At 52.2% G+C, this 24,657-nt stretch overlaps 1 protein-coding gene across 3 annotated transcripts in view; it reads right to left on the bottom strand.

Annotated features, from left to right (window-relative positions):
• Positions 1 to 1,169: 1,169 nt before the first annotated feature.
• Positions 1,170 to 24,657, bottom strand: part of LUZP1 (leucine zipper protein 1) — a 42,780-nt gene continuing 19,292 nt past the window's right edge. For 2 of the 3 annotated variants that reach the window (XM_075437825.1, XM_075437826.1), the window contains exons 2-4: positions 12,540 to 15,811; positions 7,451 to 7,615; positions 1,170 to 5,925 (exon numbers count right to left, since the gene is read on the bottom strand). In XM_075437825.1, the coding sequence (XP_075293940.1) occupies positions 5,887 to 5,925; positions 7,451 to 7,615; positions 12,540 to 15,695 (3,360 nt within the window). In that variant the 5' untranslated portion in view covers positions 15,696 to 15,811 and the 3' untranslated portion in view covers positions 1,170 to 5,886. The remainder of the gene's footprint in view (positions 5,926 to 7,450; positions 7,616 to 12,539; positions 15,812 to 24,657) is intronic. The other variant, XM_075437827.1, reaches the window with a different exon arrangement.

Below are 24,657 nucleotides of genomic sequence, written 5' to 3'. Positions count from 1 at the left end.
AGCAAAAGAAGGCTTCGGAAAAAAGTGCGGTATCATGGCTAAGCAGCAGTGCTCTGGTCGGTGGGCCGTTAGCCCAGTGCACGTGCTGTGATGTCCTGACGTAGGGGTGGTGGGCCTGGCCGTGAGCTGCAAACAAGAAGGAGATCTGCCCTGGGGTACGTGCTGTGGGCACTGGCAGGGGAGGCTTCGGGCAGCTGTGGAAGCTGTGGGCAGTAACTCTGCACTGGTGCTCACAGATCTGCGCTGTCCTGGGCAAGCCCCACACGGCAGCATTTGTGTGGCAGCTACAGGAGTGATTAGGAGGTGAAGAACCACCTCTCTACCGATGGTCAATAGCAGCCTGTGTGAACTGGGACAGAAAGGGCTCTGAGCCAAGCCAGAAGTCAAATATTTAACAGAGGGAACGTTTGTAGGACTTCACCTCTAGTCAGAGCTCTACCCAGGGAGTAGCAGCTGAAGTGACAGCTCTGGATGGCTCTGACAATGTCACTCGGTACCAATAACCCATTTAACAGAGCTTCTGGAAGTGCGTCCAGTTTTGCAGTCAAATAGAATAACCCAGATGTCAGGAAAAGCACTTTGTCTAATGTGCAGTGTGGTGCCCCGGGCCCCTTCCAAACCAACCGGCTTCTCCAAACGATGTGGTTACAGCAGCAGGGGCTCATCCCGCAGGTGGTCGGTGCCAGGTGTACCTGCACACTGCAGAGAGCGAGGAACTGTGCAGGAGACTTTGCCCTTTTACTGACCTCTGCATCCCCCAGCTTCTTCCAGGAGATGGCCAAGGGCTCTCGGTTCCGTTACGCTCTGTACTGGCCGAGAGAAGGAAATCTCACGCAGCCGTCTCCCTCTGTAAGAACGCCCTTGCTCCAGCCACACTCAGCGACGCGGAGCCCAGGTCGCCCGGTCGCAGCAGAGAGTGGCTCTGTTCAACTCCGTCTGCCACGTGCGCACGCGCTGCCCACGCCTTGATGTGTGGCCTAGGAACGGGCATGCGAGATCCGCCTGGATGCAGGCGGAAAACCACGAACCAGGCAGTTGGACTCGGCACCAGCGGGCAGTGCTGCAGGCTGGAGCCGCCTCGGCGCTGCCCCGAGGGGCACCAGAACCCCCGAGGGCCGGGCACGGGGCAGAGACTCTGCTGGAGCTACAGATACCACATCACAAAGGCGTAAAAAGAGAAGAGTTTTTATTGGTTATATACTGTAGAGCTGACAGTGTCTGAGTCAGGAGAGACATGCAGATAAAGTGTGTGTTTACATTTGGCATGCAGACTAAGAGCACTGTGTTAACTGAAAGGAGGTGAGCACCATCGGTATCCACTGAACAGGCAGCCTGGGGAGGAAAGAGCTGGCTTCCCTCTGCTGAGCATGCTGAGACGGGGTGAGTTTGGAGAGGGTGAAACAGTGCTGATAGCTCTACTGGACACAACGTTTGTTTTAGGGAAATAGGCAATACTGTAACCCTGGAAAATTTGCTTAACTTGGATGAGTCTGTGATTATGAAAAGATTTCTTGCATTATTTGTCTTCTAAGTAAGCTGCCCCAGCCCAAATATATGTCTGCAAATACAAAAAAATAGATTTATTCTTTTAAAAATACATTCCATGCAGCCTGGAGTGCTGCTTCCCCAAGGCAGGAGCCTGCACTGCGTGCTGGCCAGCCCAGGAAGGCGATCCTTTGGGTCCCCAGGTTACTGACCATCGGAGGCATCTGCGAACCATGGCTTCGCGTGTCATCGCATCCAGAGCAGTCCGCTGGAGCCTGGCCGTGGAGCAGCGCTTGCACTGCTCCAGTGATGTGCAAGGGTGGCAGAGATGAGGTCTACTCTATTGGAGACGCCGCCAATGTGACTATTGCTTCGATCTGCAGCTAGGAAATTGCTCGTGTCAAGTGTCTCTTGAAGCACCAAGGTGTGCCACCCTGCCCTGGGCTCCCTGCCCGGCGGTACCCTCCGCAGGGCCGGGCTCTGCCCCGTCCGTGTCCGCGCAGCTGCGGCCTGACAGCGCCCGGCACGGTGCCGGTGCCGCTGCCCGAGCGGCTGGAGAGGCGTCGCTCTGCACGCTGCCGTGGAGCTGCGAGCGGCCGGACCCTCGGGCTGGCTGCCGGCCGTTCTGGGAAAGCCGGTGGCTCTCCGACAGGGACCAGCGTCTCCGGCCCCGTGGGAGAAGCAAGCACTGACACGCTTCCTCTGTACAGCAAATACATTTACAACTTTGGAATTACCCGAGTGCTTGATGTGCAGCCACGTGGCATCAAGCCCACTGAAAAGCCTGTTATATTTATATGCTAAAATTACAAATACTTCTTCAGTGGTGGCAATATTTACACATACACTCTATTTTACAGCTGTTCAAAAAAAGTGTGCAATTTGAGTAAAACACATTGTGTTTCCTGACGTCATTGCTATAAGTTTAATAATACAATCAGCTCCTATTGCACTCGTGATCAGAGGGCATGGCCCCTGTCAATTTTAAGGAGGGTTTTCCTTCTCAGATTTAACCTCAGTTGTGGTAAAAACAACCCAGCGTACAGTTACTGAGTGACATCTGTGTTCATTATTTACAAGCAGGGAGACTGAGTCGAGAGCAAGAGTCCAAGGTGTGTGCTGTCAAATATTGGACAGAGGACTGAGGCAGCTGGAGGAAGGAGAGACGTCACCTGTGAGAAGCACCTGAGGAGAGCAGACAGTGCCAGGAGAGCTGCGTCGCTGCGGCTCCGGCTGTGCTCCGAGCCAGCCGAGCAGCAGGGTGCAGCTCTCCGGTTGCCCGGGGCTAAGGAGCAGCCTGGTCCTGGCTGACAGAAGGGGAAAACCAAGAGCTCTTGCTGCTGGTGGTTCTTCCCTCGCACTTCAGACAAGAGGCTGCGTTGCTGGGGTAAGCTGTGGGGTTGAAAAGCTGGAGTTCTGTGGGCAGGGAAGCCTGTGTTCACCCAGCACGTCATGTCTTAAGGATGCAGAGCTTTCCAGGCCAGGACCAAAACCAGTTCCCTTGGAAGGAGCTTCAGAAGCACCACGCAAAGCTGGATCCAGACCAAGAATGTGCGAAGGGGAATGCTGGTGGATGTGGACGGGCATCCAAGCGTCCAGTGGGATGTGGACCACTGTCCTGCAGCAGGCTGGGGCTCGTCACTGGGAGGAAGGCCATACGGTCGCTGCTCAACGCAATCCTCTCCAGCACGTTATGTGCTGTTTGTAGAGCTCAGCCCACGTCCCGGGCAGGGGGAGGCCCTTCTGAGACCAAACGGCAAGGCCAAGCAGGTCCTCATCAGCAGTTCCACAGCGACAGGGACGGGGTGTGCATCGCGCGGCTGGCGAGCTGCTCAGCAGCAGGTCTGGGAACGTTCACGGAGGGAAACGACTGCTGCTGTCTGCAGTGGCAGGTTCATGGCAAGATGCCTCCAAGGTGCGACCTCCCAGGTTCTGCAGGAGGCGACTGGGCTCACAGGGGTCGGCAGCAGCGTCTCCCACGCAGCGGAGGGAAGAGGACCTGAGGCAGCATGTTTAGTTTTGAAGGGAAATAGTTCCTTTAACGTGAAAATAAGGGGCAAAGAGTCAGAATGTAGCATCCTGAGGCTGGCAGAGGCTCGCAAGCAAGCCGGCCCCGTGAGAGCCCTGCTGCAATGCGGCACTTCGGGTCAGGCCGCAGGTCTGTCTGTCAGCCGTGGAAAGCCGGCAAGGGAAGCGGGCGCCGTCCAAGCAGTCGCTCGCAGTAATATCTGTTTCTGGGGGGTGGTGGTGATCCTGCCCTACAGTTAACCTCCAAGCAGAGCAGGGTGCTCAGGGTGGATACTGCAGTTTCACAAGCTTGTTAAAAAAAAAACCAAACCATTGTGGTTTCACATTACAAAATATGCACTAATTTTCAGTATTTCCTCATAAACACAGGGCAGGGAGGCATTTCAGAAATCTGAATTTAACTTCAGAATGCCACTCACTTTTAGTTTTGATTTTGAGTTTAAGTTTTTTTTCCGATTATACTTGACCATCTATGTATCCCATTTTCTACTAGCACTGCCACGTCATGAAATGGTAAGAGACAGCAGTTGCTATAATTTATTTTAAGATTATTAGAGCTGCCACTTAGTACTAATTTAAAAAGCATCTTTTTATCTTCTTATGCAACTTGTATGTCATGGAATATAAAAGAATAAAATGAAGGGTTAAAAATATAAATTTGGGAAACCATCTAAAAATTGCAAAAGGAAATACTTTTGTTCAAAAATAATTTCTCCCTTCCTCCAAAGAATCTATATTAACAACAAAAAAAAAAAAAATCACATAATTGAAACACTTTCCTTTTTATATAAATGTTTTCATAGATATTTTCCAACCAGCTCTGTTTTTTTGATTCGTTCGCCTCTCAGAATTGAGGCATATAACTGCCGGGACAGGGAGGAGACACGGCCTAAGATGTGCCCGTACGGGTCGCCACCGGCGCGCTGCTGCAGTAGGTGCTCCTCTGGAAGGCGAGGTGTGGGAATGGGTCTGGGGTGCAACCTGGACCTGGGAGCTGCTGGGCTGCAGCTGTTCCCGCAGCACCACCAAACAGAGAAGCGACCTTCTCCCTTCCGCAGAGAGGGGCATCCCTTTCCAACAGGTAGAAGAAAGCACTGGGGAGGTCCGTGGATTTCGGGTACGGGACAGGACAGCCGTGGGCCAGCCCTGCAGCTGGGCGCTGGGGTGTAAAGGAAGAACTGGCGGAGGTCCGGCTGCGTGTGGCAGAGGCAGTCGCCTCACTCGGGGCAGATGCTGAGCTGCTCCTGGAGCTGCGGGGACAGCGTCTCAGTGCCTCTGCACGCAGTCACCGGCGGGCACTGACCAGGTAACGCACATCTCTACTGGGAGCGGTCTCTGACCATAGCTGGGTCCCAGACGTGGCAGATGGGGTGGTCCTGAAGAAGGGTGCAGGCCGAGGCTGCCTCGTAGCCATGCAGGAGCTCAGCTTAGGGTCCAATCCTGCCTGCTGCCTCCCCTCTGCTTTTGGAAGGAACAAGGACATTCTCCTTGTCTGCAAGGAAAAGCACTTCTTTCTTTTTCCCTTAGAGCTCAACTGCTGAGACCAAGCAGCAGAGTTGTTGCCTGCAGAGCACGATGGACATAAAGCTTTAGGTGAAAAAACACCCCAGTCCAAGTCAGGAGGAAGGGCCACTGCTGCGTGAGCTGCTGTTGGTTTGGCTCAGAAGATGACTTCTTGGTGCAGGATCTCAGCTGCTGGCGAGCAGGTCATGCAAAGCTTGTTGCAGAGACTGACAGCAATACGGAAGAAACTGCTTCTAAGCAACGTTCTCTGCTCTCCTTCCCTCTTCATGTGTAAAGCGTCCAGTGGGGAATGGTTTCTTCCTGCCTAGACACAGAGGGTGCTGCGAACACAGGTACTGAGGTGACCACAACCCAAGCCAACAAGGGTGTAGTAGGAGAATGCAACCTCTCCCTAGGAACTGAAAGCTTTCAGCTGTGGAGCCACGTAGGACAGCCGTCACAGGCTGGTGGACTGTAGTCACAGGGATACTTCTGGGATCTTGTCTAAACGCAAGTGATTATCGAGAAGCTCTCTCTTGTCCAGGGAGTACCATTGTTCAGAGTGGCTATGCAGCCAAGGTTTCCAGATGGAGACAGACCCATCATCCTATGGAGGAGATCAAGGTTGCAGGTACAGAGATGAGAAGTGGGAGTCCCCTGAGCAAAGTCTCTGCAGCTGCCTCTTCAGCAATGAAGAAAAAGGATTCACTGGTAAAGCTCCTGTACCTTGCAAATCGCGTTAGAAAACTGGTTTCAGGCTAGCTGATGCCTCTGGAGAGATTACAAACAGATGTGACGTCCGTGAGCTTGGTGCTGTCCTGCCTCTTGCTCCACAGTGCAGCGTGTTCATGGAGTGGAAGGGAATGCACCTCATCTCCGAGACGTTGTCCGGCAGGCACGGGAAGCACCCTGTAAGAGACAACCCCGCAGCATCACACACTGGCCAGGACCCTCTGGCAGCACTTCTGCTCTGGGGCAGCGCAGCCATCCCACAGCCCATGAGGGTCCCAGCTCGACGGCGGGGCAGGGGAGGGCAGCGGCAGGGCCAGGTTGGAAGATGCAGGCTCCGACAGCATTTACAGTGGAGTAAGCGCAAAGCAGAACGACCAGGCAGCGCGTGTCATCTTCTTTTATGCTGCAGCGTACCCAGCACCCACTTCCACACCCAGCATGTGGATGTGGTGAGATGCACAACAGCCAACAGCACAGAGGAGACGGAGCTGATCTGATGTGCTCACCTCCACGTGCCAGGTGTTCGGGCTCCTGGGACAGACGGTGGGAGTCTGCGCAAGATAGCAGACCCAAGTGATGGCATCTATCTTATGGGGACCTGACTTTGCCCAAGTTTTTACTTGCTGTTGACCCAGTCTGTGCAGACAAAGGAAGCCCAGCGCAGCCTCGGGTACAGGAGTCTGCATCTGGCCAGATGAACGTCACTGTGGGCAACACCTCTCAGTGACCACACAGAGCATCGCTGCGGAGTCCCCTTCCTCAGCTACCAACAGGGACAGTGTCACTTCGCTGCTCCCTACTGCAAACACTACCTATCTCTAAATGCCAGTCTGCAAAGCTCAGCTGGGACCGTGTCCCTCTGGGCTCCTAACTGTGTGCACCTTGTCTAAGAGGTACGACCACATAGGGCTCAGCTGCCTCAGCAGTCCTGCTGCTCTCATGTCAAGGCTCAGCAGCTCCTGTTCATGTCCAGTAAGATACACTGGTGACAGGTTTGAGGTCTCAAGATCTTTCCTGCTGTGGGGGATCCGTAAATGGAAAGATACACTTTGCTCTGGGCAGCTGCACAGGCAAAGAGAAAAAGAAAGCATGGCTGTGTGCCTAGGAATTAAAGGCTGCCTGGTCCCCCACCTCCTCTGAAGGAAGCACCCTGTGAAGAGGCTGGAACACATGGTTTTTCTTATTCCAGGCAATAAGTCACGGTCACTATAATGTGGGCCATTTTCACTTCTCTGTGTGCCCAGAAAGATGAGTTTTAGGAGGCAGAGCAGCAGGTATGCAGCAGCAGACAACCACCCTAGTAGTGCAGCAGCCAGCCGAAGCGGGAAAGTCAGGGGCTCGGATTTTGTCTCTCCGCTGTTTTTCCCATCCCTGATTGCCCAGTGTCTGCCACGGGATGACTAGATGCAGTGCCTCTTACTCCCTGGAGAATGTTTTTAGCCATAAAGCTAGGTGAAACAAGTTTCAAACAGAAAAATAAGGTAGTACTTTTTTACCGGTATAGGCAATCAGCAGAATAATTTACCGGGGCAGTACAGCAGACACTCCGCCTCTGGGCAGTGCTAATTTAAGACTGGATTTCTCCTGAAAGGTTTATATGCATTTGGACAAGCTCTCTCAGTTACGTTACTGGGAGGTCAGGTCAGACATTGGCTTCTTGCCTTGCAGCTCTCTCTTCTGGACGGTCCTTGAGCTCACATACCTGCTCCTCTGCTTGGAGACCCAGCAGTGCGTGGGGGTTGGACTCGGGGTCCTGCAGCTCCACCTTAGTGGCTGACCTTTTTCCTGGGCTGTCAACCTGTGAGAGGTACTCAGAAGAGCCATATTGTCTTCTTCTGGAATTGGGCACGAAATCTTTGCTTTCATCCTGTGCGAAGGAAAATAAAGAGGGCTGGGACTCAGGGACTATGAAGGGGTCTGGAATAGTGCTGGGTTTTTGGTCCCGGGTTTGCAGTGCAAGGTGATGGCTTGAGTCCCTTTCGCAAGGGCCACCAGACCAGCCCTAGCATGTCCTCACTTACCTGGTATTTCATTATTATTTTTTTTAAAAAAACATTCAGTAATTTTAACCGAAGTTATGGCTGCAGAGTCTTCTGTTCAGCTGAGCTGACCCATGCACATATCTGTCTGTTCTCAGCCTGCATGGCTCACTGGGCCCAGAGTACTGCTATCCATGAGGACTGCTGGCAGCAGAAAATCCCACAGTCCAGTGACTGAAGCAGTTTCTTAAAAATACTACCTCTGAGTTTAAACTACCATGGATGGGGGGTGGCCAGCAACATGAGTGTTCTTGTCAATGAGGATGTGATGTGGCAGTGTCCTGCTACAGGCATCTGAATGGCACTTTTAAACTCACTGTTTTTTTGAAGGTCTGCAGAGACACTGACGGGATCACACCGTGGGGTTCAGCCTGCCTCAGGGCTGGCGGGAGCACCCGCGTCTTTCCCCGAGGCTGCACCGTGCTGTGAGCTGCAGGGTGAGGAGTCCCTGTCACCCGCCAGCTCCCCAGGAGGATGGCAGTGCTTTTGCTGTTGCTGTCGCTGGCTGGAAAACCTCCTGATCTACAAGTTCCAGCACACTGTAAGGCACTATCACATCAACATCTGAAACAAATCAAATCGTTGCAGTCTCGCACTGACAACCGCAATAACGTAGTCAGCTACTGGGCAAAGCGTGACGGCTGCACTGCACTACTGAAGGCTTCATCAGCTCTGCTCGCTTCGGGGACGGCTCCGTGTTTGCTGAAACACACGGTGCACAGCCCCGCGAAGGGGCTGCGGGCACTGGTGGAACAAATCAGATCCCTGCCCTGTGGCAAAAGGGAGAGCAGGGAAGGGAGAGGCCCAGCGTCCGTCCCATCTCTGCTGGCAGGCAGCAGGAGTTTGTGACTATCGACCCAGACACACTGGTCTCAAAGAGTTTTGTATGTCAAGAGCTGAGCCAGGGCCGTCAGGCTGGCCACGCACCGTGTGTCGGCGACACAGGCCAGTACCGGAGCCGGGTCAGTGCGGAGCTCAGCATGTTCCATGGCACCCCGAAGGACAATCGGCTGGTCATGGAGAAGCGCCTGGGGAGCTGCTCTGAACAGACTGTGACCCCCAGGCTTCGCCCCAAACAGAACAGAACCCTTGGACGAAGTTACTGAGGTCCAAGGAAAGGTGAAAACAGTGATGTGGTGTGGCTGGCTGCTTACGTGGAGTCCACAAAGGTGAGATGGTGAAGGATGCACCATCAGGCCCTCAGCAGGGGAGAGAAGGGCCGAGAGGCAGCACATCCTTGGGTACTGTCAGGGAGACCTTTCCACGAGACCCACCCACCATGAGAAGGTACACATGGCTTCACTGGAAGAAAAGCCTGCCTTCAGGTTGTTACCTAATCCATGCACCCCAGCTCCAGTCATATTAATGTCACAGCCATAAGAAAAATGAATTAAGTGCATTCATCTCACATTGCTGCCCGCTCGCCTGCTCGCTGCCTGCCAGTGCCTTGGGGCTAATCCAGGCACTGTCAATTTTCAGCAGTCAAACATCACACCAGAGAAATACCGACTCCCTCTTCTGAAACACGAAGCCCCACAGAATGATGGCTTGATGTCTCGCGTCCCCTCAGCTGCAGCCCGAGAAGGCTGGCTGCAAGCACTTGAGGCGGCTGGTCCCCAGGCTGCAGTACCCACCTACCAGCACCTCCTGCGCTCTGGGTCTCCCACCAGCACCTCCTGCCTTCCAGGTCTCCCACCAGCACCTCCTGCGTTCCAGGCCTCCCACCAGCACTTCCTGCGCTCTGTGTCTCCCACCAGCACCTCCTGCCTTCCAGGTCTCCACCAGCACCTCCTGCGCTCTGGGTCTCCCACCAGCACCTCCTGCGCTCTGGGTCTCCCACCAGCACCTCCTGCCTTCCAGGTCTCCACCAGCACCTCCTGCGCTCTGGGTCTCCCACCAGCACCTCCTGCCTTCCAGGTCTCCCACCAGCACCTCCTGCTCTCTGGGTCTCCCACCAGCACCTCCTGCCTTCCAGGTCTCCCACCAGCACCTCCTGTGCTCTGGGTCTCCCACCAGCACCTTCTGCCTTCCAGGTCTCCACCAGCACCTCCTGCGCTCTGGGTCTCCCACCAGCACCTCCTGCGTTCCAGGTCTCCACCAGCACCTCCTGCCTTCCAGGTCTCCCACCAGCACCTCCTGCGCTCTGGGTCTCCCATAGCAGCGCGCCAAAGGGCTGCTGCTTCTGTAGCTGCCAATACCTCCCATAGCTTCATCAGGGACATTCGCCTACAGCAGCAGTACAAACGCGGATGGCTGAAATTACACCTTATGCCTTGGCATCTCCTTGCACGAACTATTTCCTGCAGCTCAGTCTGGGTCTGTCCTGAGGGACAGGCGAAGGGGCAGAGGCCGAGCCTCCAGCTTGCTTCAGCCTCCTGCAGTGCTGCAGCAACTGGTCAGACATCATGAGTATTTCATGGAGGAGAGGAAGATGAATTTTGACAAAGCCAGCACAGACCCTGTGTTTCCCAAACAGGATTCTTAAGGCAATGTCAGACTTTGGGTAGTGGAGCTGGGAAGAGGTGACAGTGATGCCTTCACAGGAAAGCTGAATGTGCAAAGTTAGCATAAGATCAAGTGCCAAGCCTTATGCCAGAGAAACAGCTACACCTTTCACTGAAACGCCAATCCCAGCAGAAACAGACTGCTTGTGATATGACACATATTATAAGCCTGAAGATACCCTTCAAAGGCAGCTACTTTGCTTTTTTTCCAAGGGCATATGCCAAAATTTGAGCCACCCAAATACATTAAATTTGTTATATCTGTGTAGCTGCAGTCTATCAGGGTAACTTCATGCTCCTCATTTACAAGCAAAAAATATACTTAATTTACAACGAAGAATTCAGATTTGTGATTTACTTTTATTTTAAAGTATGATGTAGAGAGACCCGTGACTCAGTACTCAACAGCCCTGCGTGAACTGACCACGCAGTCGCTCTCCTGACTGCTTGTCGCTGCAGACACCGGCAAGGCTGGAAGCCAGCTCATTCCTCAGAGACACCCAGCATGGCCACACAGCGGCCAGCTCGCTCTGCCAGGCACACCTCAGCTGCTGCTGCGGGCACACCGCACAGCTAGCAAATTTGATCTGACAGGGACCTTGAGACCACCTGCAGAACCACAGCACTGCAGAGCCACACTCAGCCCTGGGCGGGCTGCTAGGGGGAAGACGGGAAGGAAACACATGAGTGCCCGCTCGTTAGGGCTCCGTGACTGACACGCGTGAGCCCAGCTGCAGGCGCAGACCTCTTCAGCTGTGAGACTCGAGGTTGTGAGCACTGTGAATTCAACCTCCTGTGATAAACGCAGGCCCAGGGATGGATCTCCCATTTCCCAAGCACATAAGCTGCCACACTATGCAAAAGGACAACCTCGGTAATGTCAATTCTGCCTGGATTCATGAAAAAGAAGTACAGACTGCCTGTGGCCCTGGCCAGCAGATGACCCTGGCTTGGAATCGCCCATCCTACAGGTGGGACACAACTGGGGTTGCACACAGCCATGTGTGCAGCTCCATGATCTCCACCACCCGCTTCAAGCACCGTGTCGGGGTGATGCCATTCCTAGGCGTCCCCTTCAACACGGGGAATTTAGGTTGCTTACTGGTGCTGATGAACGGCACACATCATGCCTCGGGTCCCTGACGCATTCTCAGTGTCCACAGGTAGCTGGAAGGCCAGCCCGCAGTTGCTGACACCGGGCAGTTACACTCTGCGAAGCAACAGTGCAAAGTCTCCTGCGCTGCTCATTGCCAGAGAAGTCGAAGAGAAGTTTTGCAAACATAAAACTCCTTTCACGTCTCCAAGCCCTCATCTTTGTGTAAATGCCAGAGTCATTCGGTTAGCAGTGTGTCCCCTCTGCCACAGCCCTGTCCCGTTACTCAGCTGGGCTCTTCCTGGAGCCCGGCAACGGCAGCAGCTGCTTAGGGCAGCTCGAAGTCAAGAGCAGAGGCAGGAGCTACAGCAGGGGCCAGTGCAGTTTCACGGACTGGAGGGGCACTTGGCACCAGCGAACTCGCTTGAAATATGCTGGAGCCTGCAGCTCCAGGGGCCAGGGTAGCTCACCAGCCTGCGCGCGTCAGCCCTGCTTTGAGGGCCTCCCCTCACTGGTACCAGGCAAAGGAACAGGAAAAGAGCACGGCCATCTCCGCGGCTCTTGCTTCTTTTTGGGTGGCATACTGACACCAACCAAGGGGCGAGCAGCCCTGCGCAACCAGCCGCCACCCACCTGTTTAGGAGATGCCCAGACAACACTTCCAGACCAGAGCCCAGCTCTGGGCTCTGGTTTCACATGGGGAAACCACGCAGCTCTTACCAAAAGGAGCTGTGTCTCTACAGCTGGCGTCAGAGCTATAGCTCTACCTGAGGCACAATCCGATGAAAATCTGCTCACTTCCACCATTTTTTCACTACTACTCCAAGCTGACAGTGCCATGCAAAGCTACTCTGAAAAGCACACCATGTCCTACATAAGCTGTGATTATGTCTTCTCAGATCTTGGCAAGAACAAATGCTACTATACAGTTATTCATATGGCGTTACACGACCCAAGCAGATAGATGTAATTTTAAGAAGTCTAAATTGGGTACTTCACATACGAGATGCTCCGCTGAAGACAGCAGGAGCTGGGAAAGGGCAGCACTTCAGGACATAAGGTGTAAGAATGTCAAATCAGGCACCCCACAACTGACAGGCACCTTGGAACACCTCACCAGTTTGAGGACTGGAGTGTTTAGCACAGAATACTTACAGGTAGCGTCGTCCGGTGCCAAGCAGAAGCCGCTGCAGGATCACTTGCGTGGCTCCTGCGTGTTAGCAGTTCAGACGCACTTAAGTTACTTTTGGTCCTTCGGGACCCCAGCTCAGGGGCACTCCAGGAATTAGCCATGGCACTGGTCCTTGCTGAGGTCTGCTCCGGGGAGTTTGTTCTCCCACTGTTCCCTTCCGTTTCCAAGAAGTCCACTGAGGACCTACACATGTTTGTAGTACTGGAAGCTGCATTTTTCTCCACTTTGGCTGGAGAGTCCTCCAGGGAATGTAAGCCTTGCCTTGTTCTCCAGGAACTCCTCACAGTGACATGCTTTGTTTCAGATGCAGCTGCATCTGAAGAGCCATGGCTCTTCCAGCTGGTTGTCTCCGCAGGGGGCTCACTGTTCCTCTCCGTGAGTTCAGAAGTCTTTATCATAATGCTGCTTCTGGAGACCACTGTTTCTGCTTTACTTCTTGGCACTGCCTCTCCAATTCTGTCCATTTCAGACAATTTCAGAGCACTTTTATTAATCGATATCTCGAAGGGTGTGGCAACATTGTTTGTTACTGGCGAAGGCTCATTTGGAGCAACTCTGATGTTGCTGGTGGTAACGTGCCTTTCCCTCGCTGCTGTATCTGCACTGGTCCTCGGAGCTGTTGGCTCGGAAGGAAAGATCGTGATGCTGCTTGTCATTTTATTTGTTACCATTTTAAAACCAGACTTCTGTTTTTCTGACTCTGCCTCAGAAACAGTCCCTCCCATGACTGCCTTCATATCCTTCTCAACAATTGCAGGTTTAATGACAGCTTTTGACCTCAGAGCTTCTCTCGGGCTGAACGACCTGGATTTAAATCCGCCAGTGCTGGCATCTGACGGTTTTATACTCTTGCTGGAGTCTTCATCATTTACAGTGCTTTTGTCATTTTCAAAAAGTGATGCTCTAAAAACTCCCCTGGAATTGGAGAACTGCTTGGAACTGACTTTCTTTCTTGTCTCAAAATCTGACTGAGGGGTTGTTTTTTTGCTTCTTCCCAATTCCTCATCTGAATTAAGTTTCTCCTGGTTACTCTGGATGGTTTTGGAGTCCGTTTTTAAGCCAGCATTTACATGATCCGTTGCTGAAGTTGAAGACTGCTCTGTGTCTTCTTTATCAAGACCTGTGAGAATCTGCAGAATGTCCTCCTGGCTCCTGGAGCGATGGGGACGCTTTGTTAGCGTTGAAGGCTTCGGGCTTTCAAGTGATGTGTCTGTGAATTCTTTTTCCTGGGAGATTATTGCTCTTTTAGCCCTCCCCTCTGCAGGCTGTCTGTGTGATGCAGCAAAAGCGTTCACTGCTTCTGCTTTAGCAACGGTGGAGTCCGACGTCGACACGTGGGAGGAGAGGTGGTACCTGTATGCCGAAGCTGTGCCGTTGGAAGAGCCGTGATAACCCCTGGCGAGCAGCGTGTCCCCCAGGCACTCACTGACTTCTGCCTGACTTGTTTTCAGCTTCTCGGCCAAAGAAGCCGCTGATTCTCCTTTGCTTGATTTTTCATCCCATGCATCAGCACCGGTTTGGCAGTTGCCACGGAGCACCTGAGATGGCTTTTCAGCCTTGGACCTCAGGCCTGCGTCACCAACAGGTTTGGAAGGCGCTTTCCAAGATTTCTGCTCCTGTGCAGCAGGAGGATACCGGCTGAGGACAGACGGCTGCTCTTTTAATCTCTTCCCCTCATTCTGCATGACGCAGCCTTCCTTCTGACCAGAAGAAAAAGAGGAAACTAAAGATTTCTCTTCCAGTCTTTTTGTATCTGTCACAGCAGTGTCCGAAAGGGCAGATGCACCAGATGCTTTGCCTGCCTTTCTGTTCATTAAGCTTGGACTGGGCACCTGCCTCCCACCATGGCTGTAACTGTCATTACTGACAGAGAAATCTCTGTTCCTTGCTCTTTCCCGGCGCTGCTGTGGTGACAGCTCCCTTGGCTTGTGCTTGGCAGCTGTCAAATCAGCGGTGACACCTCTGTATTTAGGTCTGTCATGTTTTCCCCTGCTAGAAAAGCTTGTATCTTCATTTTCGACCTCTCCATTCTCCAGATCTTTCTGTTTCTTTATTTGCATTTTTATTTCTTCTAGCTGACCCGTTAAGAGTTTGTTTTTATTCTGTTCACTCAAGTAACTATCTTGCAGGTCATTGTTTTTGGCTCTCATTTTTTTAAGTTCTTCTTCTAAAGATTCAAAACGTTTGATCTGAGTTTTAAGTTTCTCAATTTCTTGGGTGAGATCTTTCACTTTGTTGTCTTCCTGATTTTTATTCTTTTGGTTTTCTGATTTATTCCTGGTTTCATTTTCTACATGTTTCAGGTAATCCACACTTCCTTTCCTCCTGGTCTCCTTAGAGGGCAACGCAGAAGTCAAGTCATCTTCAATTCTCAAATCATTTCTGTCCAGGAGATTATTTGATGACCTTTCTAGCAAGTTGGATGCATTTCTAGTTTGATCTGCCCTATTTAGTTTATTATTTTGTTCTAGTTTCTGTGTTAGCTCCTGGATTATTTTTTCATTCTGCTTTTCTCTTTCATTAAAATGTTTTCTTTCAGTGATGAAGCTCAGTGCTAAGGATTTCAGTTTTTCTAACTCGCCCGTTAAGCTCTGCTCGGTTTTATCCAGCCTGTCCTCAGATGCTTCCAGTTCCTTCACTTTCACTCTGAGTATTTCTAATTCTGTAGATATTTTTTTGGTCAAGTTCTTTTCCTCATTGAGGCTCAGACACAGCTGTGTACAGTCGTTCTTGCTCCTGCTGAAGGCCTCCTCCAGCTTCTCCAGCTCTGCCATTCTCCTCTGAAGGTGTTCGATTTCTGACTTCAGCTCTCGGGTGAGGTTCTCTTCCTCTTCAAGTTTTTCTTTCATTAACCGGCAAAGCTCTTCAGCCTTCCTAATTTCTTCATCCTTGCCTTCAATCTTCAGCACTCTTTTCCGCAGGGCTTCAACGTCAGCCAGCATGCTGGAATTGCTGCCTTCCGCCTGGATGACTTTGTCCTGGAGGTCAAGCAGTTCATCCTCTGCTTTCTGCAGATTTTTGGTTGCTTCCTCCAGTTCATCAAGGCGGCGACTAAGACTCTGCAATTTGAACCGTAGGTGCCGATTTGAGGATTCCTTGTAACCTGTAAATTCTGCCATGTTTATTTTTTATTCCTTAGGTGAAAGCTTTGCTTGGTCTGGGTGAATGGTGTGGTCTTTAACACCTTGTGTATTCCTGGTATGTTACCGTTTCTTTGAACAGAGGCAATCTCACCCTGAAAGAAAAAAAGCTTAAAGTCAATATAAGAGCTCAGAATATAAATATTCTCACTGTGTAAATTACACTATAAATGTTTACACAAATAATTTTTTAATTAAACATGTTTATGAGTGCTAAATTAGGAGAAATGAAACTGTGGAGAAGAGCCACAGTCCGTTTACTTTGGTTATACAGGGTTTCCAAAAATGGCCTGCTCCCAACAGCTGAGGGAAGTGCGTGCCCTCCTCTGCTGGTCTGCACGGGCAGTGCGTGCGCGGGCGGTGCGTGCGCAGGCAGTGTGTGCACGGGCAGCGTGTGCGCGGGCAGCGTGTGCACGGGCGGTGTGTGCACGGGCAGTGTGTGCGCGGGCAGCGTGTGCACAGCTGGCGGAGCCGCACCCCGTGCTCAGCAGCCAGCGCAAGCTGCCCACATGCAAGCTGTTGGGCCGTGGAGGTTCATGCACGTGCAGGACTTGGGTCCCGTACGTGGACACGCCCACACAGCAGACACCTCTCTTTCCACCACCGCACCAGTCTCCCAAAGACGCCTTAGAGATGAATATTCAGGAACCATAAACAAGACTTGGGAACTAGAAACACCAACCCCCAGCCATGTGGTGACCACTGAGGAGGGGGCAAGCCCCCCCACACCTGGCTTGCCAGACGGAGGGTGTGAGAGCTGCGTCGGCACTGCCCGTGGCTGCCAGTATTTCTCCTGCAGCCCAGGCTGCTTGGCAGAAATCTTCACCTGGGTTGCAGTCGCATCCCGAGGACACTGTGCCAGTGGAGTTTCAAGTTTCTCCCTCCTGTTTCAAAAGCTGTTGCTGCCCTCGGCTGCCACCCACTCGCCCACCCAGGAGATGAGGAGTCGTGAACGCTTACACCTCCCCTCCTCGCTGCCACTGACAATGAGCAGTGATTGAACACACGGGCACGCTCTGACGCACTGAACGCAGATCTCTGCTCAGCTCAGAGGTGGCAGGGCTGTTGTGAAGAAGTCCCTCTGTGCTTGGCAGGGAGTAGCAGGGAAAGGAGACCTGAGCGAGCCAGAATGGCTGCTGGCAGGATCTGAAGTTCCTCTTCAGCACTCAGCACCAGCATCCTCCTGTCCTGGGCCAAGGCACGTCCCCAGCATCCGCGAGGGCTGCTGCAGGCTTGAGGGGAGGGAGGTGGGCGCAGGTCAAGAGCTCAGGCTGTCTGCCCCGAAGAGGACTTGGCCTCCAGCACGCCTGTGGAGCTCCCTGCAGAGGAAGCACTCGGGAGTTTCCTATTTCGCAGCGCCAAGAACGGCAGAGCAGGATGTGGGGAGGAGACCGTGGCACCCCGACGCGAGGCCCTGGGCCGCAGGGACTCCGCGTGCTGCGGGGCAGCTCCCGGGCTGCCCAGGGCAGACACCCTGCAGCCCTCCCTCCTCAGACCCCCAGCCCTCTGCTCGGTCTGCCCGGAGAGGAACCGCAGCGGCGTGCCTGGCCGTGGCCACGCGCCTGTGCCCTCCCTACCACGGCCACAGCCCGCTCCGGGGCTGCCCACAGCCGCGGAGGCCCGGCGGGCCGCGGCCCCGCTGCGCGGCTGTCTGCGGGCAGGGCCGGCTGCTCAGAGCCCGGCAGGGCCCCGTCGGGAAACGTCACCGCAGCGTCGCACGAAGGGCCGAGCGGGCGGCTCCGCAGTGCCCTGACAACACAGCCCTGTGCCCAGCGGGCCCGGGAGCCGGGCGCTAACGTTGAACCCGGCGCCGGGCAGCGGTGCGGACGGCAGAGCGGCCTCGTGCCCAGGCCGCAGCCGGCGGGGTGCGGGTCTTCGCGGCAGGGCGAGCGCGCGGTGCGGGTCTTCGGGCTGCATCTCCCGCAGGCTGCTCGGCAGGGCTCAGGGCAGGGGGCTGCGCGGCACACAGGCCACAGGCTCCTCGCCACAGAGATACGATGGCGGCTCTCTGCCAGCGGGACCCGTCCCACAGCCCCCTCCGTGGGAAGGGGTGGGAAAGGGAGAGCCACCTCCACAGGCAGGTGGGCAGAGAGGCCACTCTTCTCTCTCCTGCCCCTTCTTCTACCTCCCAAACACTCCTGCAGCATCAGCGGCCACCTGGGTGGAGTGGGACCCCCACCACACACATTCAGAGCCCTGGGGAAGCCCCACCATGGAGGCCAGCAGACGCCCAAGCTCAGTGAGCAACTGGGTGTAGACAGATGGCCTTGCCCTGAAGACAATGGGCTTCTGCAGGCAGAAGAAACAGTCTCCCCAGGAGGTGACCTGGGGTGACCCAATGCAGTGTCCACTAGGAAGCAATGGGGTTATGGGCACAGATTGCTGGGAAGCGACAAAGTATTGCTGGTGAACCACCCATCTCGTTGCTCCACCAAACCATGCTCCTAAAGTTGGTTCCTACAGAGTCTGACCACAGCTAATACCATGCCTTCGTGTCTGCACAGGATAATGCTGGGTGAAGAGCTCAGTGTGGGCCATGAGTCAGGATTCAGACCCTCTGGCTACACTGTCACAGCTCACGGGTCACAAAGAGCAGGAGAGGGATGTTGGGACCGAGTCACTGATCATCTCTGTGGATGTCAGAGGCCGCTCAGAGGAGAACCTGATTTAGGAGGAAACACTCAAACCTTCAAATGAAGCAGAAAATTGAACTCCGCAATTAATAGCATGAACGAATTACTAGTGTCCCTCAGGGACTGATGATGTTTACTGTCTTTATTAACGACAAAGACGATGGATGGAGCACGCTTTCAGCAAGTTCGTGGATGATGCTAGCCTGGGAGGTGGGGGGGAAGCATGGCTGACACGCTGGAGGGCAGGGGTGCGATCCAGAGGGACCGTGACAGGCTGGAGAAAGGGGTGGACATCAGCCTCAGCAAAAAGTCTGAGTCCTGCTCCTGTGGCCCCAGGACAGGCTAGGGATGATGGCTAGAAAGCAGCTTCACCGAAAAGGATCTGGGGAGTCCTGGAGGATGAAAAATTGCACAGAGGTCCGCAGTGTGTCCTTCTGGCTAAGAAGGCCAACCACAGACTGGGCTGGGCCAGCAAGCATGCAGCCAGCAGGTCGAGGGAGGTGATCCTTCCCCTGCTTGGCTCTGGTGAGGCCAATCTAGCGTGCAGTGCCTGGTTTGGGACTGCCTGGTACAAGAAAGACACAGATGTACTGGGCTGAGGCCAGCAGTGGCCCTCAAGACAGCCATGGGCTGGAGCAGCGGACATACAAGGAGACACTGAAGGAACTGGGTTTACTCAGCCTGAAGAAGAGAAGGCAAAGGCCTTTTGCTGCCTGCAGCTGCTGAACAGGAGGGTGTAGAGAAGACGGAGTCTGGCTCTCCTCTGAGGCACAGTGAAAGAAGCAAAAGATACAAGCTGCAAGAAGAAAAATTCCAAATAGGTATTAGGACTTCCCGCCCGCACTGTGAGGGTCATCAAAGAATGGCACAGGGTCTCAGAGAGGCTGTGGGACCTCCATCCGTGGAGGTACTCAGAGCTCTACCAGAGGCGGCCTTGGAACTCCCCAATACCTCCCCAGCCGACGTGATTTACTGCAAGAGATGAAAGAGGCTCAATACAATTAGGAGAAGGAGATACAAAGCAACATCTTCTACAAACAAATATGTTGAGAGAAAGTATGCATGAGAAGTCTTCTAGCAGAAGGCCCTTTAACTTCTTGGCGTAGCCAGACCTAACCCCAGTGCTTGGAAACAGAAGCTAAACAAATTAGTAATACAAATAAAGTGCACATTTATAAGATCGAGGGGAATCAGCCAATATAAAATATTATCATAGACGCAGTGGCTGCTTTAAGCTGGTCATGCTTTGAGTGAGGGCTTGGACCAGAGACCTTCGGGGGTCCTTCCAACCTAAATTACTCTGGCTGTTCATGACTGTTCTTCTCCAGTCTGTCACCGATATCAGAAGGAATGGTGCAGGATTCAAACACTGGGACTATTATGAATGCTAATTAATATTGTCAGGGGATGTTTAAACAAGACTTGTTAAATAAATCTGATAAGGCAATAACTTGCTCAGCTTGTACAGGCACTGAACAATCTGACGTGAATGTACGAACTTCAGATTTCTCTCTCTCCCTCTTTTTGGAAAGTGAGCAGTTCTCATCCTAGCTCTATTTCACATTTTTAGAAAAACCAGGAAGAAAAGAGGATCATAGTTTTCACAAACAGCAAAAAACCTGTGGCAGTTGCAAATATGACAGTTAGTTAAACAGAGCCATCTGAGTCACTGATAAAGTGAGATCAAGGACTCCGGAGTATCCTGGAAACACTGGAAAGGCTTAAATGGTCACAGCAGAAATCTCCTCTGCAGAAGCACCCGATGCACTGCTACAGCTCGCAGGCAGACCCTCTTGGCTGTACCAGTAGGAAATACTGAGCAGAAGTATGACAGTAGGAATTACATTATTTTGTCTGCAGTACTGGACTGTGTATTTATACACCCAAGTCTGACGCATCTCACCTTGCTTAAGTAGTGACACAGAGCAAAAGAGACACCTACAAATTGCTCTTGAGTCTTCTAGATCGAAAAAGAAACAGAGGCTCAAGTGTCTTCACCTGACCTCCCCAGGGAGACCGGCCTTTCCGCAGGAGGAGAGGAACCACCCTTTGAGGGATCGGGCTCTGTCCCCGATGACGCAGGGAACCCGGATGCGGGCGCAGGCACCGGTATCTGAATGGCAGCCGTCTCCCCTGGGAACGATGCCACTCTCTCTCCAGCGGCCACGCATCAAAAGCACAAGCTGCAAGTTTGGGAAAAGCTCAGGAAAGTTTTTGGGAAGCTCAGAAAAGTAGTCATGAGTGCTTTTTTACCCTTTAGAACTCTAAGAAATCACTGATTTCACCTGAACAATGAGGACAATCCTGCATTAGGCCAAGAGCCACAATAACATCCATTTGGATCTGAGTTCTTGAAAAAATGCCCTTCTGATGAGACACATAGGAAGCCTGGGGAATCTCAAACTATTTGTTATTAAAAGCAAATACCAAGGCAAAATGTCAGTAAATACCTACAGGAAGAAAACATTTCGTCTGATCTTCAACATAGCACATTAAGCCACAACTCAATTTCACAAGAGAAACGTGGCACACAATTTAACTGACTCAGAGCAGTAACCTGCTAACAAACACTGCAGCCAGTTTACCAGGATTCACTATTTAAATGACTCATTCTGATTCTGTTTCTCCCCATGGATTTGCCATTGGGTTTTCAGGTCTTCTTCAACAAGTGCGTATATCTCCTAGCTTTTTTTACGTTTATCCTTATCAGTTGCATCCTCCTCCCGTTTCCTACAGATTGTCTTTCAGGGCTCTCCAGACTCTGTGTGGTTTTGGCCATTGTATCCTGTTAAACAGCTGTGCGAATTCAGTATTCGCAACATTTATTAGAGTAGTTTCACAACTCTCAATTACCCTTCACGTTCTTAAATTTAGTTTTTTCTGCACACTCAGTTTTGCTCATCATTATCTACAGTTTTATGAAACATTTCTTTAGCGGCATCACTGGATATAACCTTCCACTGGGACTATATTATCTTGTCTGAACAAAACGCACACAGTCAGTTCACAGCTGTGCATGGAGGCAGAAACACTCTAGCTAGGAACATCTGTGCTAGCTGAAACACTTTATGAATTAGGAAATAACCATCTATTATTTCAGGAACAGCAATTAAATTACTATTACTTGAGACCTACACAGATAATCTGTTCCAGAAGTCCTTAGGACAGTGATGCTCTTTCTCTCCAGATGCACAGAAGCATCCTACCCTACATGTCATGTTCCTCGGTCTGATTTCGTTGGTGGTACGAGTCCCACGAGCACACACTGCTCTGGGTTTCAGGATGGCCCCAACATGCCCATGTGGGAATAACTGCTGGCACGCACTCCTACTGCGCTCTCTGCTACGCCAAGATCAAAATGCTGCCAGCTGCCATGCGTGTCTGTCAAGCACTAGAAGACTCTGCTATCTCTCACAAGCACATTTTGCACTTAGTCTTTGGTTTTTTTTATCTTTTTGCTTGCGCTTTTTTTACTGATAATTCAACATCCCTCACTGTAGTTGGGGGAGTCGGGACCCCAGTGACAGCACTGCTGGTCTTCCACAGCACCCACCAGCAAAAGGGTAACATCATATCATGTATGTGAAGTTTCAGCCTTACCCAATCCTAAAGATGAATTAGAATTATTAATGCCTTGGCCTACAGCCACTTTTTATTCATTTCTTCTTTTGCTCTTGAAGCTGCAGGGGTTTCCAGTAGACCCTGGAGAGCAGCACTCATCACAGGCAATAGAAAACCAATACATTCAAACACAGCTATAATCAGAGATAAGAACAGCAATTTGCCCCATTGTAGCTGGAGTCCTTGGGGTCCTCCACACTGTCAAATCCACACAGGCTACGAGTTTTGCATTCCTCAGCTGAGCAGTGGTCTAGTTTCAGGGAAGGAGCAGAGAGGGGCTGCCGTCCATGCTCTCATGGATGGGGCGTACACCTGGTACTACTCCCTCCGCCTCCCCAAATGCTGGGGTGAGCTTCGATCCTCCCTGTTCTGTTTTGTGCTAAATTTTTACTCAGAATACTCGTGGGAAGTGTATTTTTGTACTGAGCACAATGCTGGGAGCGTTTGTACACACCTGGGGAAAGGGAGCCTTAGGCACCGCAGGTCTCCAGGCTACGTTTTCCAATTGCATTAGGAGCCTGACGGTCACTTCAGGCACAAGGACAGCGCTGGGGATGCACGTCAGCAAAACCGGGGGTAGCAAGGCGGTTCCTCTCAGCAGTCCCAGACGGCCAAGCAGGTCAGGGGGGAGTTAGACCACGCATACTCTTCCACCCGAAGTATAGGTTAGGTGCGTTTGTCGGAGTCTGCCCCGTGTGCATACACATCCGCATTTTAACTCAAGGGTTTCTGGTGCTGCACACGTACGCAAGGGAGTGTGAACTCGTCATGCTCAAATGCTGCAACGCCGCTGACGATTCATGCTTGTATCACAGCTCAACGTGGTGAGAGCACCAGGAGGATTTTTATTCCCTGCCCTAGAGTGACATGGGCTGGGAGGAGTCCAGCATGTCATTCTGCATTTGGAAAACAAAATTTCTCTGCCATTTATATAGAAGAAGGACATGGGTGTCACAGATTGGAGCGGATGAGGATACTGTAGTCAGAGCCTTCAGTCAGGCAGAGACAGAAGGAAGGAAATTTTTTCTTACTTTGATTTTGCCTTTTATGAGCTCCTTCCAGCACCTGGTTCTTGACCCCACACAATGACACATAGTCGTGGGAACAGGCGAAAAACACTCCAGAAAAAAAAGGGTATAAACCAATATATTCAGTCTAAATAACGGTCAGAGTCCACCATGTGTCATCAACCCTGCACGGCACCTGCAGGCGCCTAACAGCCTCCTGGGGCAGCTGAGGAGAGGCAGACGAGGCGTTTGCTTACAGAGGGTGGGGAAAGGGGCACCCCAGCGAACACAAAGGCAGAATGCCACGTGGCTTTTAGGGATGTCTGTATTCTGAGGGATGAACTGTCTCGGAAACGTCTGCATCTAGCGGGAGAGGAAATTCTCAAAGTCAGACCAAGCTAAACACTCTGGAAGTGGTTTGAATATTGACTAATACAATGCTAGACTAGAGACATGTGAAATAATGAGACAGCAGCCAAAAACAACCACAGTGACCACAATGTTCAAGGAGACTAAAACAAAGACACCAAACAGCATCTACAGCAAGCGTGGGAGACTGCAGCAGGCTCTGCAGATGCAGGAGATGACCTGGCATGTCACCGAGTCACACCGACCCTACGTCAGCACTCCCATCACCCACCAAACTCCTCGGTGCTGCTCTGCTCCGGGCACTATAAAAGGAGTTTCTCTGCACAGAGCTGGCAGGGACAACGTGAAGGAAGCAGAGCATAAAGCCACCCTCAGTTGCCCACAGCAGATGCTTTGAGCAGCGCTGGTGTTTGAGCAGACACAGTCACTGTTGCATTACTGTGCGCAGCAGAGATTTTGCTTTTGTCTACAAAGCTGCTACTGCTCTCCTGTGGCTCCCCTTCGAAACCACTGCTTGCCTCGCACTGCACAGACTCACAAACAAAGACTCACTGAGACCAGGTCTGAGCACTTGGTGACTAGATGCGGCATCTTCCTCCCAGCAACAAACGATGGTGTTAACCTGCCTAAGTGCCAAACAGAGCCCTGCAGCTGGTGGCATCCTTGCCCTGGGAACCCCATGGCCAGGAGGGTGTTACCTGTGCTGTGGAGCTCTTGATCAGAAACGGACTGATACTTTCAAAGCCCCTCAGCATGCTGCTCCTATCTGCCAGGTATCAAAAAATGCCTTGTACATGGTAGCAGACAAGTTACCTACTTTGACAAGCTCTAAATTCACCTTATATTTGAATTCAGCAACACATTTTTATGTATTGTAGGCAAGCAGAAGAGTTGGTGGGACAGCTGGGGACCTCATCACATGAAAGACCTCGGGAATTACCTTCCTGCCTTCTTCACGCTGTTTGAAGAAAAATGCCCCATCCTGCACTGGAATCAAAGCTGAGGACAATGTTTTTCTTCTCTGACTCAGTGTCCCATGCTGCTACTTGTACTGTCCTCAGAAACAGATTTTACTGTCACATTTGATTTCACAAACACTATGCAGGCATCTCTCCAGCGAGTCACAAACTTGGCAGCATCCTGCGGATGGCATGGGAAAAGCAGCCCCAGCTCAGTGCTGCCTTTGTAATATTTATTGGACATGGAGGTCTTCCACCTCCTTCACCCCTGCATCTGTCCCTCCCTCCCACCTCTGTCAGGCTCCTCTTTGCAAGGGCTTCAGGGACCACGGCAGTCACCATCCCTCCACCC

This window comes from Opisthocomus hoazin, chromosome 17, assembly GCF_030867145.1.
Source record: "Opisthocomus hoazin isolate bOpiHoa1 chromosome 17, bOpiHoa1.hap1, whole genome shotgun sequence".
Lineage (NCBI taxonomy): Eukaryota > Metazoa > Chordata > Aves > Opisthocomiformes > Opisthocomidae > Opisthocomus > Opisthocomus hoazin.
Note: the sequence above shows the minus strand (reverse complement) of the source record. Positions and strands in the feature narration are given on the sequence as shown.